We start from the raw sequence: 10,981 nt of genomic DNA, 5'->3' as shown, positions 1-10,981 counted from the left end.
GTTCCCGCACCGGCTCTTCAGCCCCGGACAAGCGGCAACACCTGGGAGGAGTCGGCGGGGCCGGGCTGGCTCCGGGAACGGGAAGGGGAAGGCGGCGGGGCCGGGCCCGCCCCGTGGCCTGTCGTGCGCCGGGAGGCCGGGCCATGCCGGGGCCGCGGGGGGCTGCGGCCGCGCTGCTGGCGCTGCTGGTCCCGCTGGTCCCGCTGGTCCCCCCCGCCGCGGGCGACCCCGGGGCCGCCTGCGAGGTGCCCCCGGGCGACCGCTTCGACTGCGGTCCCGAGCGGCTGCTGTCGCGGGCGGGCTGCGAGGCGCGGGGCTGCTGCTACAGCCCCGGCCCTGACCTCGGCCCCGGCCCGCCCTGGTGCTTCTTCCCCCGCGGCTACCGCAGCTACCGGGCGGAGAACCTGACGGCCACGGCCAGCGGCTACACCGCCCGGCTCCGCCGCGTCGCCGCCAGCTTCCTGCCGCGGGACGTGGGCTGCCTGCGGCTGGACCTGGCGCTGGAGACCCCCACCCGTCTGCGTTTCACGGTGCGGCCCGACCCCCGGCCCGCCCCGCCCTGCCGCGGCCCCGGTCCCACCCCCGCCGACCCTCCCTCTCTGCCCCGCAGCTGCGGGACCCGGCCCGGCAGCGCTACGAGGTGCCCCTGGCCACGCCGCGGGGGAGCGGCCGGGCCGCCGCCGCGCTCTACGGGCTGCAGGTCAACCCCGACCCCTTCGGCCTCGTCGTCTACCGGCAGAGCGACGGGCAGGTCCTGTGAGTGCCCCTCCTCCCCTCGTCTTCCCGAAGGGATTCAGTCTGGAAGCGGGACCCGGCACCGGCCCCAGCGTGGCACGGGATGGGAGCAGGGATGTGGCAGCAGCAGCAGGGTGGCTTTGCTTTCACCCCCTCTGCGGTTGGGGCTGGGAGGGGAAGCAGGAATCCCAGAGCTCAGCTGAAACCCGGTTTTGTTTCGCGTGGTGACGAGCGCCCCTGTCCCCCCCGCAGGAGCTCGGGGGCTCCCTCCTCCCGGCGCTGGGCACGGCCGGGGCTGTGAGCCGGACTCTCCCGTTCTCCCCGGCAGGATGAACACCACCGTCGCGCCCCTATTCTTCGCAGACCAGTTCCTGCAGATCTCCACCTCCTTGCCCTCCCGGTTCATTTCTGGGCTGGGGGAGCACCTGACACCGCTGATCCTTGACACGGCATGGACCAGGGTCACCCTCTGGAATAGGGACATGGCACCCGTGGTACGGAGCAGGGCTGAGGGAAGGGAGATGGCCCCACAGCCTCCCGTGTCTTGGCTGGGGCTGAGGAAAGGTGTCCCTGCAGGCTGAGCTCTGGGGCCCGGCCCCAGCCCTGGAACTCCACGCTGCTCAGAAGCTGCTTTCCCTCATGCAGTCCAGGGCTCTGGCTCCGAGCAGAGCTCTGCCGGCTCAGGCAGCGTTTGGGACTGCAAGGCCTCCCCGAGCCATGACGGTGCCCCTGGCTGGGGACGAGGGGTGGGTGGGTGGGGGGTGCTACGCCGGGGTCTCCTGCAGAGCCTCGCCAGCACCATGCTGTGCTCTGCTCCAGCCCCAGGTCAACCTCTATGGTTCCCACCCTTTCTACCTGGTGATGGAGGACAGTGGGTCAGCTCACGGCGTCTTTCTGTTGAACAGCAACGCGATGGGTAAGTCCTGTGGAAGTGCCAGATGTGGGCTTGGCCCCTGTCTCCATCCTCAGCTTGTTCTTCTGGTGTTGTGCTTCCCCAGATGTGCTCCTGCAGCCCAGCCCAGCCCTGACCTGGCGCACAACAGGCGGGATCCTGGACTTTTACATCTTCCTGGGCCCCGACCCCAAGGGCGTGGTGCGGCAGTACCTGGACGTCATTGGTAGGGCTGAGCCACAGGTGGGGGACACAGGGGCTCTGGGGTGGCTTTGCTGGGATGCTGTGAGCAGCACGGCGGGGCTGGGGTAGTGGAGCAGGGCTGTGGGGGAGCGTGATGCTGTGCTTCCCCTGTGCCTGCCTGGTCAGCACCTGCTCTTCCGACTTCCAGGGTTCCCCTTCATGCCCCCGTACTGGGGCCTGGGCTTCCACCTCTGCCGCTGGGGCTACTCCTCCACCGACATCACCCGGCAGGTGGTGGCCAACATGACAGCAGCCCGCTTCCCCCTGGTAGGTCTCAGCTACTTCCCAGAGGCTCTGCCCAAAAGCAGCCATGGGTCTGATGGGGAGCCCCCATGGAGCAGGGGTCCTTGCTCCTCCCCAAGCCCTGGTGCCTCCACCCACAGGACGTGCAGTGGAATGACCTGGATTATGCAGATGCCAAGAGGGATTTCACTTTCAACAAGAAAACCTTTAAGGACTACCCGGAAATGGTGCAGGACTTCCACCACCGTGGGCTGAGGTACATCCTGATTGTGGTGAGTGACACCCCTGGCTGTGCCAGGGCTCCCGCTTGGCTGGGCTGGCACTGGGGCTTCCAGCTGTCCCCAAGGCCCATGGTGGAGCTTCCATGAGGAAGGCAGAGGAGGCCATTCCCTGTTCTCACTGGTGAAGCTCTGGCTTTGTACCCTGCCAGGATCCTGGGATCAGCAGCTCGGGGCCTCCTGGCACCTACAAGCCCTATGATGAGGGACTGAAGAGAGGGGTGTTCATCCGAAATGTCACAGGGCAGCCCCTGGTCGGGAAGGTGTGTGTGAGGAGCAGCCCCAGTCCTTGCGGGAGGGGGCTTGGGCTGGAGAGAAGCACCAAGGGAATGGCCATGGGGACTGTGGGGTGCATGGGGTGCAGTGGGCCAGGGACAGTGGGGCTTTTTCCATTGCTGCCTCCCTGCAGGTGTGGCCGGGCCCAACAGTTTTCCCAGACTTCACCAACCCAGAGACTCATGAGTGGTGGCATGACATGGTCAAGGACTTCCATGACCAAGTGCCCTTCGATGGCATGTGGATTGTGAGTGGCCCCAGCAGAGCTGTTGGCTGTGGCTCTTCAGCTCCTGCCCTGCACTTCTGCTGGGCCCTGGTGCGGCAGTGAGCACATCCATTCCTTCCCTTTTCCCTCCCCAGGACATGAATGAGCCATCAAACTTTGTGGAGGGCTCCCAGGATGGCTGCCCCACCAACAGCCTGGAGCAGCCCCCCTACGTGCCAGGTATGGGGAGCAGGTATCATCCTCTTCCCAGGGGTGCATGGAGCCCCGGGAGGAGCCCGGGGGTGCTCTGGTTCCATCCAAGTGGGCTCCAAGCTCTCTCTCACCACTGCCTCTCCTGTGCAGGTGTTTTTGGGGGACGCCTCCAAGCTGGGACCATCTGTGCCTCCAGCCAGCAGTTCCTGTCCTCCCATTACAACCTGCACAGCCTGTATGGGCTGACTGAGGCCATCGCCTCCCACAAGTAAGCCTAGGGCTCCTGCTGTTCTGGGGGATGCACATTCCAGGGGACACCAGACCCAGGAGAGAGACCCCCTCCTTATGCTGTCATGTGTGCAATTTGGGCTTGGGGGGCATTTGTTGGGGGGGTGAGGGTTTGGTTTATACCCCAGTGTGCTGCCTGCTGCTGCCAGCCCAGCGCTGGAGGGGGCTGGGGCTGGTGTGGTGCAGCCGTGCTGGCTCCTGGGCAGGGCGATTGTATCCTGAGTGCTGTCCCATGTCGCCTGCCCTGTGAGCCAGCTCTGTGCTGCTGCCAGGAGCCACTGGTGGGGGACTGAGCTCCCTCCCCAGCCAGTCAGTGCAGAGCTGACCCTGTCCTGCCCACAGTGCCCTGCTGAGGATTCGGGGCAAGCGTCCCTTCGTCATCTCACGCTCCACATTCTCTGGGCACGGGCGCTACGCAGGGCACTGGACAGGGGATGTGGGCAGCAACTGGGAGCAGCTGTATTACTCTGTGCCAGGTAGGCTGCAGGGTCCTGTGGTCCATCCCTGCTTCCCCCCAGTGCCTCCCCTACAGCCTGGGGCTTCTCTGCAGGCTCCATGCCTGCAGCATCATGGTGCCCGGTGCCCTCTGTGTCCCCTCCGCAGAGATCCTGCTCTTCAACCTCTTTGGGGTGCCGCTGGTGGGCGCCGACATCTGCGGCTTCGCAGGCGACACGACGGAGGAGCTGTGTGTGCGCTGGACCCAGCTGGGCGCCTTCTACCCCTTCATGAGGAACCACAACGACCACGGTGCCCGGGTGAGACCCGGAGCCCTCGCCCTGCGGGCAGGGGATGGGTGGACAGGGCAGGAGCGGGGAGCCTAGCACTGCCCTGCCTGCCTGTGCCATGGGTGCTGGGCTCGTGCTGGGAGTCCATCCCGCATCCCCCCAAAGGTGCCCATGGTTCCTCCCCTCGTGGTCAAAGTGTCCCCCTCTGGCCTGTCCCCTGCAGCCACAGGAGCCGTATGCCTTCAGCCCAGCTGCCCAGGCTGCCATGAGGGACGCCCTCCACCTCCGCTACTCCCTCCTGCCCTTCCTCTACACCCTCTTCCACCGGGCTCACTCTGCTGGGGAGACAGTGGCCCGGCCCCTCTTCCTTGAGTGAGTGCTGGCCAAACTGGGGCCGATGGGTGCCAGTCCTCCCGGGCTCAGTGGGAGGTGGGTGCAGAGTCTGCCAGGCACTGTGGGGAACCCCAGGAAGAGCTGGGGGGATGCTCTGAGCTCACCCTTACCACCACTGACCCCTGCTTCCCTCCCCAGGTTCCCCAAGGACCGCAACACCTGGACCGTGGACCGCCAGCTCCTGTGGGGCGGGGGGCTGCTTGTCACTCCTGTGCTGGAGGCAGGAAAGACCAAAGTCATGGGCTACTTCCCAGCAGGGACGTGGTACAGCCTCATGGGGGTGGGTGCTCCCCCACTGCACGGTGGGGCTCTCAGGGGGCTGTGCAGGGGCTTCATGGCAGGGCCGTGTGTGTGTCCCTGCACCCCACCACTGGTACTGACCCCCCCAGGGCTGTGCTCAGCCCTCGTGCCTCACCTGCCTTCGCTCATGGCCATTCAAGGGCTGAGGTGCTGGGCTGGGACCCCCTTGGGCACTCTGCACCCTACGTCTGCTCTTTCCTTTATTTGTTGTGCTTTAGGATTCCACCATCCACAGCAAAGGGCAGTGGATCCTCTTGCCAGCTCCCCTGGACACCATTAACGTCCATGTCCGTGCTGGGCACATTCTGCCCCTGCAGGTGAGTTTCTTCTGTGCTGCAGTGACACTGTGGTGACCTGCCTGGCCAGACCCTGCCCATGTGTGGGGCAGGGCAGGGCAGAGCAGAGCAGAGAGTGGCAACACGGTTACCATTGAGCCTGGGGTGTCTGGCTGGGCTGGGGGCCCCGGCAGCACCTGGAGCTGTGCCTGACCCTGCTCCCCAGGAGCCTGCGTTCAGCACTGTCGAGTCCCGCAAGAAGGGCATGGCCTTGGTCGTGGCACTGACACCCGATGGCTTTGCCAGGGGAGACCTGTTCTGGGATGATGGGGAGAGCTGGCAGACCTTTGAGAAGGGGGACTACACTGAGCTCCTCTTCCTGGCCACACGGGTGAGCAATGGGGGGGCTGCTGGAGGGGAGCATCCAGGCATGGGGGTTCACTGCCACACACAGGTCCTGGTGGCCCTGGTGGCCCCACGGTCACGGGCAGCACCGTGTCCTGGTGCAGCCAAGTTGTGTCATGCTCAAAGTGCCAGAACGAGCAGCTGGACAGTGCATTGGGCAGGGCATATGGAGAAACCCTGGGCATGTGTGGGGTGTCTGGGACCTGGGAGCATGGGGTGACAGGCCCCCTGTCCCCACAGGGTGCTGTGCTCAGCCAGCTCCTGCGGGCGAGCGCCCACCTTGACGGGGTCCTGCTGGAGGCTGTGACTGTGCTGGGTGTCACCAGCCCTCCCCGGCAAGTCCTGGCCAATGGTGCCATTGTGGATGACTTCTCTTATCGCAGCGACACCCAGGTGAGTGCTTGGCCCCCCTGTGGGAGGGGGTGATGGTGGGAGGGGAGCTGCTGGAAGGAACCCGGGGCCCAGCCAAGGGGCTGGCAGGTTTTGGCCCCAGCAATGGCACAGTGCCTGCTTTGCTGGCACCAACGTGCATTAATGGCTGCCCAGCAAAGGCTGGGTTCCTGCACTAGGGCTGGGGCAGGGTAGGCTGTGCAAGGGGGTGAGGATGGAGAGATGGAGGATGGCAAGGATGCATGGTGATGGAGCTGGAGCTAAAGGAGCAGTTGCACAGCTCTGCTCCTAGGGCTGTCTGCCATGGGTACCTTTTCCAGAGGGATCACAGGAGTGGGACTGTGCCAGGCTGTGGCTCTGCATGCACTCCAGGGGAGCAGGACACCCCTCTGGCTCCATCAGCTATCTGGCAGTGCTGACCCTTCCTTCTCCCCCACCAGGTGCTGAGAGTTCCCCTGTCACTGCCAATGTGGGAGCAGTTTGTGATCACTTGGTCTTGAGCCCACGCCAGACCTGCCGCTCGGCAGGGGGAGGTGATGCTGCTCCCCTGGCTCTGGGGCCAAATTGATCCCATCCATCCCTTGTAAAACTGGAGCTGCTGCTGCTCTTTCCACCCAGTGGGGCTCCTGGGCTTCAGCTTCCCTTCATGCTAATGTGAGTTACTTGGAGATGTGAGCAGTAGACTTGAACTGGGGTGGCTTGCACAACCTCTGGGGATGGGGAATCCCCTCCAAAACAGGGAAAAAAAGACCCAAGTGCCTTGAGAGACAGCAAACCTGTCAATGTGCCAGACCAGTAACCTGTGGAGGGACTGCTGGGAGTCCCTGGCTCTGTTTTTTGCGGGGGATCCACACAGGGGGTGAGGGAACAGTGCTGTGAATAAAGTCACTGTTTGCTGGGAGCAGGTTGTGTCCGTGCTCCTCTCTCCATTGCCTGTCCTGAAATGTGCTGCTGGGCCCTGGCTCAGCCTTTTCCCCTGGGACCACCTGCACCCCTTCAGGCTTCACCCCATTTTGCAGAGTGTTGGGGTCCTCCAGCCCCTCCTGCAGCCTCTGTTGTGCCATGGAGCCAGTTGGCCTTCCAGCCTGTGGGCTCTGAGCCTGGGGGCTGCTGCCCTCCAGTGGCCCTGGCCTGGCCCCCACCCTGTGGCTCTGGTGGAGCAGGGAGGGAGCAGATGCTCCTCAGGGGCACTGGGCACTTTGGATATTTTGCTAAATTAAACTGTACCACTGCTGCCTCCTCGCTGGTACCTGCTGTCCCTTTCTGCCCCAGGACTGGCAGCAGGTAGGGCTGCTCAGAGATCATGGTGCCAGGAGCTGGCAGGGATGTGCTCAGCTCTAGGGAAAAGCAGAGACCTCTCCTCAAGAGACTTTATTGAGGAGCAGCTTGGCCCTATGGCACTTCTGACTGAAAATAAAGGCACAAGGATCCCTGAATGTACCAGGGCCAGGCAGTGTTTGTGACAGGGAGAGCAGAGCCTTGGGGTGCCACTCAGGCATTTGAGGCTGGCCCAGCTGCCACCCTGCTCTGACCCCCTCATGTCTGACAGGCATGTCCCAGGGCAGGGGGGGACAGAGTTGGGGCTCACAGCTCGTTGTGCAGTGGCTGGCACTGGGGGGTCAGTTTCTCCTCCAGGACAGCATCAGGGGCACAGACCCAGGGGTCACCCGTGTCCCACTGCCACTTCAGGAGCTGGGAGTGAAGCAGCTGGAAGACGGCGGCGTAGCGGGGGTCGGGGGCCAGGTTCTGGCTCTCGGTGGGGTCACGGCTGCAGTCAAAGAGCTCCCAGCGGTCCCTGTAGTAGTACTGGTGCAGGGTCTTGTTCCAGTGGGTTGGCTGCCCGGCCCTGGTGCGGCTAAGCAGGTCTTGGAAAGTGGGTGAGACATAAAAGTCCTGGTCGATGGGAAAGGGCATCTTGTAGTTGAGGTTGTGAATGAGGCGGAACTGCTGGTGCTGGATGGCTCGCATGGGGTAGTACATGGTCACCTCGTGGTGGCTCTGGCTGCTGAAGGCAGTGGCCCAGGGCTGCTCTGACTCCAGCACTGGCAGGAGGGACTTCCCAGTGAGCTGCACACGCTTTTTGCCAAAGATACTGTAATGAGGATATGGGATGGAGAACCAGTCCAGAATGGTTGGTGTCAGATCTGGAGAGGGAAGAGAAGGGTGAAAGGAGGGGCTGGCACTCATAGGAGGGAATTCAGCCTCTGTGGGGGCAGAAAGGTCCCTGGGGTCTGCTGCTGTGGGTGGTCCTGGGATGAGCTGCAGAGCTGAGCCCCAGGATGATGTCCATCCATGCAGGAGACCCCGCTGCTCCATCATCCCTCCTCTCCCTTCCCAGGGCCAGCCATGCCAATGCCAAGGGTTGCAGGATGTCCTCTGGGAGAGGACCCTGGAATTTGGCATGGGGCGGGTGGGGACCAGCTGATGCCTCTTCCTCCCAGGGGGTACAGGCTCTTACCCAGGAGGGTGGTGAAGGCCTGGCTGACCTGTCCCCAGCGCGTGGTGTGCTCTGGGGAGGAGACCAGCAGGGGCTCGGCAGTGCCCGACCGGTAGAGGTTGGTCCTGCCACTGGGGAAGGGGATGCCATTGTCAGAGGTGTAGATCACCAGGGTGCTGTTGTGGAAGCCAGCGTGCTGCAGCTCCTCCAGGACCAGCCCGATCCCTGTGGATGAAGGGGCAGAGCTGAGGAGGGATGGGAGGGACTGCAGGGCTCACCAGCACCAGCCTGGCCCCTGTGGCTCCTACCTTGGTCCATGCGCCCAATGGTTGTGTACTGGGCTGCCAGGTCTGCCCGGGCAGCTGGTGTGTCTGGAACAAAGTGAGGGACCTAAACAGAGAAAGGGAAAGTAGCACGTGGCAGCCATGGGGAAGGAGGTCATGGGTATGCTGGGGTGGCCTTTGCCAGCTCTTGCCTGTAATGCTGATGGCAGGGGACAGCCTGCAGCCACCCAGGCTCCCGTGGAGGCTGCTGTCACATGCAGCACCCATGGGGCCCCGCACAGCCCTCCCCAGCCCCAAGCAGCCCCACAGGCTCCCACCTGCACTTCCTCCGGGTGGTAGAGCTGTGGTTTCCAGTCAGGGATCCAGCCCATGCCGCTCTCTCCATTGCCAAATTTCTCACAGAAGGTCCCGTACTGGGGCTGGGAGTGCCCACAGCGGTGGGGGTCGTGGAAGGCGACGTAGAGGAAGAAAGGCCTAGAGATGGGGAGGGTGGAGGTGGTGTCACAAAAGGCTGCCCATGTTCCCCAAGACCTTCCTTGGGCTGGGCTGGGTCTGCAGGATGACTCCCACCTAATCTGGGCTTTGGATGCGGCAGAGACAAGGTGTCCCTGTTTGTGATCAGCTGGGACATAGAGACATGTCTTCAGGGTGGCTAGTTCCCCTCTCCTCTCTGTGCCCCCTGGCAGCCCACCCCAGGGCCACAGGGTCCATCTCACCTCTGGTCCTGGCTCTGCAGGAACTGCCGGACGAGCGCTTTGATTCGAGTGATGTTTCTCCCAACCTGCAAAACCGAACTGTTCTCCTCTGTGTAGGCGAAGTCAAAGGGGTAGACAGTCTCGGGCCCAACGTGCTTCTTCCCAATTATGCCTGGGAGAACACAGACAGGTGCTGTGTGGGAGCGGGGGTTTTGGGGGGCAGGACATGGGCTGCTGTCTCCCTCCTGGGGCTGGTGGAGCTCATTTGCTCCAGCATGGCTGTACTCAGCAAACGCTGCTGAGAGTGGGAGATGCTGCTGGCTTCTCCAACCATTGCAGAGGCACTTCCACATCTTCTCAGAAAAAGGGACCCCCCTGACAACCACACTGCCCCTGTCACAGGTGAGGGTAAGAGCTAGAGCAGCTGAATGGACCAGGTGGAAGTTTGGGTCAAGCTGAAACCTTGTGTGAACCTGGGAAGCAGGAAGGAGCAGGATGGAGAACAGAAATGAAAGTGAGGTGTAATGAGGATGGCAGAGGAGCAGCAGTGGGGGGAAGCGAAGCAAAGCCCGTGTATGACCACTGAGCAGGGTTAGGTCAGCCATCAAGCTCTCTTAACCGATGGGGTTCTGTGCAGGGAGAGGGGATTTCCACCCGTGTCACTTTCCTAGCTCCCTACCTGTCCGGATGTGTGCTTGGCGGAGCAGCCGGGGCAGGCTCCGCACGCTGTCGAAGGAGTTGAAGTGGTGCACGTCCTGGTGCAGCCCATACATCCCATTTTGGTGCTGCAGGGGGCGGGGAGACAACACGGTTGGCCCATGTCTGCCCCCTGGCCCCACAAAAAGCCTGGCCGCGCTGCAAGACGGGGAGCTGCAGCTGCAGCGCTGGGCAGCAGGTCCAGGGGCAGGGAGAGAGGGGGTCAGTGGTATGGGGGGGTTGCCAGGTCCGATCACCATGCTGCAAGCACACTGGCTGTGGTCACCCCAAGTGCCCCCGCAGACTGGCAACCCCCACCCCGTGCGGGTCCGTGCCCCCACCTGGGGTAAGCCGGTGAGGATGCTGGCCCGGCTCGGGGAGCAGCTGCTGACGGAGGTGAAGGCGTTCTGGAAGACCACGCTGCGCCGGGCCAGCGCGTCCAGGTTGGGCGTCTGGATGGCCGAGTTGTTGTAGGCGCCGCTCTCGAAGCCACCATCATCTGCTGCAGCGGGAGGGGTGCGGGATGAGCCCCGCAGCACCGGGCCGGACACCCGGCGTGTCCCCAGCCGTGCGAGGGGCAAAGCGCAGGGGACACTAATGACACCCGGGAGCATCCCTGGGCTGGGGATGGCCCGCGCTGGGGCCGGTGCTGCGGTGCCCGTCCCAGCAGGGGGGACGCAGCGTGGGACCCCCGAAGCCAGTCTCGGACAGGGTCGGTCCCAGGGTTGGGGCGGCGGGTACACCCGGGACCGGTCCCGGTGCTCAGCCGGGCCGGCGGCCGCACTCACCCAGGAGCAGCAGCACGTTGCGGGCCGGGGCCCCGCCGGTCCGGAGAGCGCTCAGCAGCAGCACCAGCGCCCAGGACCGCATGGCAGCGGCACCGCCACCGGCAATGGCACCGGAACCGCCACCGGCAATGGCAGCGGCAGCGGCCGGGAGGCGGCGGGGCTCGGCTGCTGCTCCGGCCGCCCCGGCTCCTCCTCTGCCCCGGTCACATGAGGAGGCCCC

At 64.1% G+C, this 10,981-nt stretch overlaps 2 protein-coding genes across 4 annotated transcripts; one reads left to right on the top strand and one right to left on the bottom strand.

Moving 5' to 3' along the window:
* Window positions 1-123: 123 nt before the first annotated feature.
* On the top strand, window positions 124-6,762 carry GAA (alpha glucosidase). The gene is made up of 19 exons (XM_051635143.1): window positions 124-530; window positions 611-756; window positions 1,064-1,229; window positions 1,555-1,651; window positions 1,734-1,853; window positions 2,019-2,137; window positions 2,254-2,385; window positions 2,544-2,654; window positions 2,801-2,914; window positions 3,028-3,112; window positions 3,236-3,353; window positions 3,716-3,849; window positions 3,977-4,128; window positions 4,322-4,470; window positions 4,630-4,771; window positions 5,010-5,108; window positions 5,293-5,457; window positions 5,712-5,864; window positions 6,302-6,762. The coding sequence occupies exons 1-19, from the start codon at window positions 144-146 to the stop codon at window positions 6,359-6,361; spliced, it is 2,649 nt and encodes an 882-aa protein (XP_051491103.1). The 5' UTR covers window positions 124-143; the 3' UTR covers window positions 6,362-6,762.
* A 455-nt stretch (window positions 6,763-7,217) lies between these two features.
* SGSH (N-sulfoglucosamine sulfohydrolase) lies at window positions 7,218-10,977 on the bottom strand. Of its 3 annotated transcripts, none has more exons than XM_051635176.1 (8): window positions 10,762-10,977; window positions 10,315-10,475; window positions 9,957-10,062; window positions 9,299-9,449; window positions 8,900-9,056; window positions 8,607-8,688; window positions 8,320-8,523; window positions 7,218-8,005 (listed from the first exon to the last, which is right to left on the bottom strand). In XM_051635176.1, the coding sequence occupies exons 1-8, from the start codon at window positions 10,841-10,843 to the stop codon at window positions 7,446-7,448; spliced, it is 1,503 nt and encodes a 500-aa protein (XP_051491136.1). In that variant the 5' UTR covers window positions 10,844-10,977; the 3' UTR covers window positions 7,218-7,445. The 3 variants fall into 3 exon arrangements, with proteins under 3 accessions (XP_051491136.1, XP_051491137.1, XP_051491138.1); XM_051635177.1 differs by having other exon boundaries at window positions 10,315-10,472; XM_051635178.1 differs by having other exon boundaries at window positions 9,299-9,363; window positions 10,762-10,840.
* Between the last annotated feature and the right edge of the window lie 4 nt (window positions 10,978-10,981).

Source organism: Apus apus, chromosome 17 (genome assembly GCF_020740795.1).
Source record: "Apus apus isolate bApuApu2 chromosome 17, bApuApu2.pri.cur, whole genome shotgun sequence".
NCBI classification, from domain to species: domain Eukaryota; kingdom Metazoa; phylum Chordata; class Aves; order Apodiformes; family Apodidae; genus Apus; species Apus apus.
This window is presented reverse-complemented; position numbering and strand designations above follow the sequence as displayed.

Coding starts and splice junctions, on each gene's coding strand:
- GAA (XM_051635143.1), top strand. CDS start 144: ATGCCGGGGCCGCGGGGGGCTGCGGCCGCGCTGCTGGCGCTGCTGGTC. Junction 531..610: donor CCACCCGTCTGCGTTTCACG/GTGCGGCCCGAC, acceptor TCTGCCCCGCAG/CTGCGGGACCCGGCCCGGCA. Junction 2,138..2,253: donor CAGCAGCCCGCTTCCCCCTG/GTAGGTCTCAGC, acceptor CTCCACCCACAG/GACGTGCAGTGGAATGACCT.
- SGSH (XM_051635176.1), bottom strand. CDS start 10,843: ATGCGGTCCTGGGCGCTGGTGCTGCTGCTGAGCGCTCTCCGGACCGGC. Junction 10,476..10,761: donor CAACGTGCTGCTGCTCCTGG/GTGAGTGCGGCC, acceptor CTCCCGCTGCAG/CAGATGATGGTGGCTTCGAG. Junction 8,524..8,606: donor CATTGGGCGCATGGACCAAG/GTAGGAGCCACA, acceptor CTTCATCCACAG/GGATCGGGCTGGTCCTGGAG.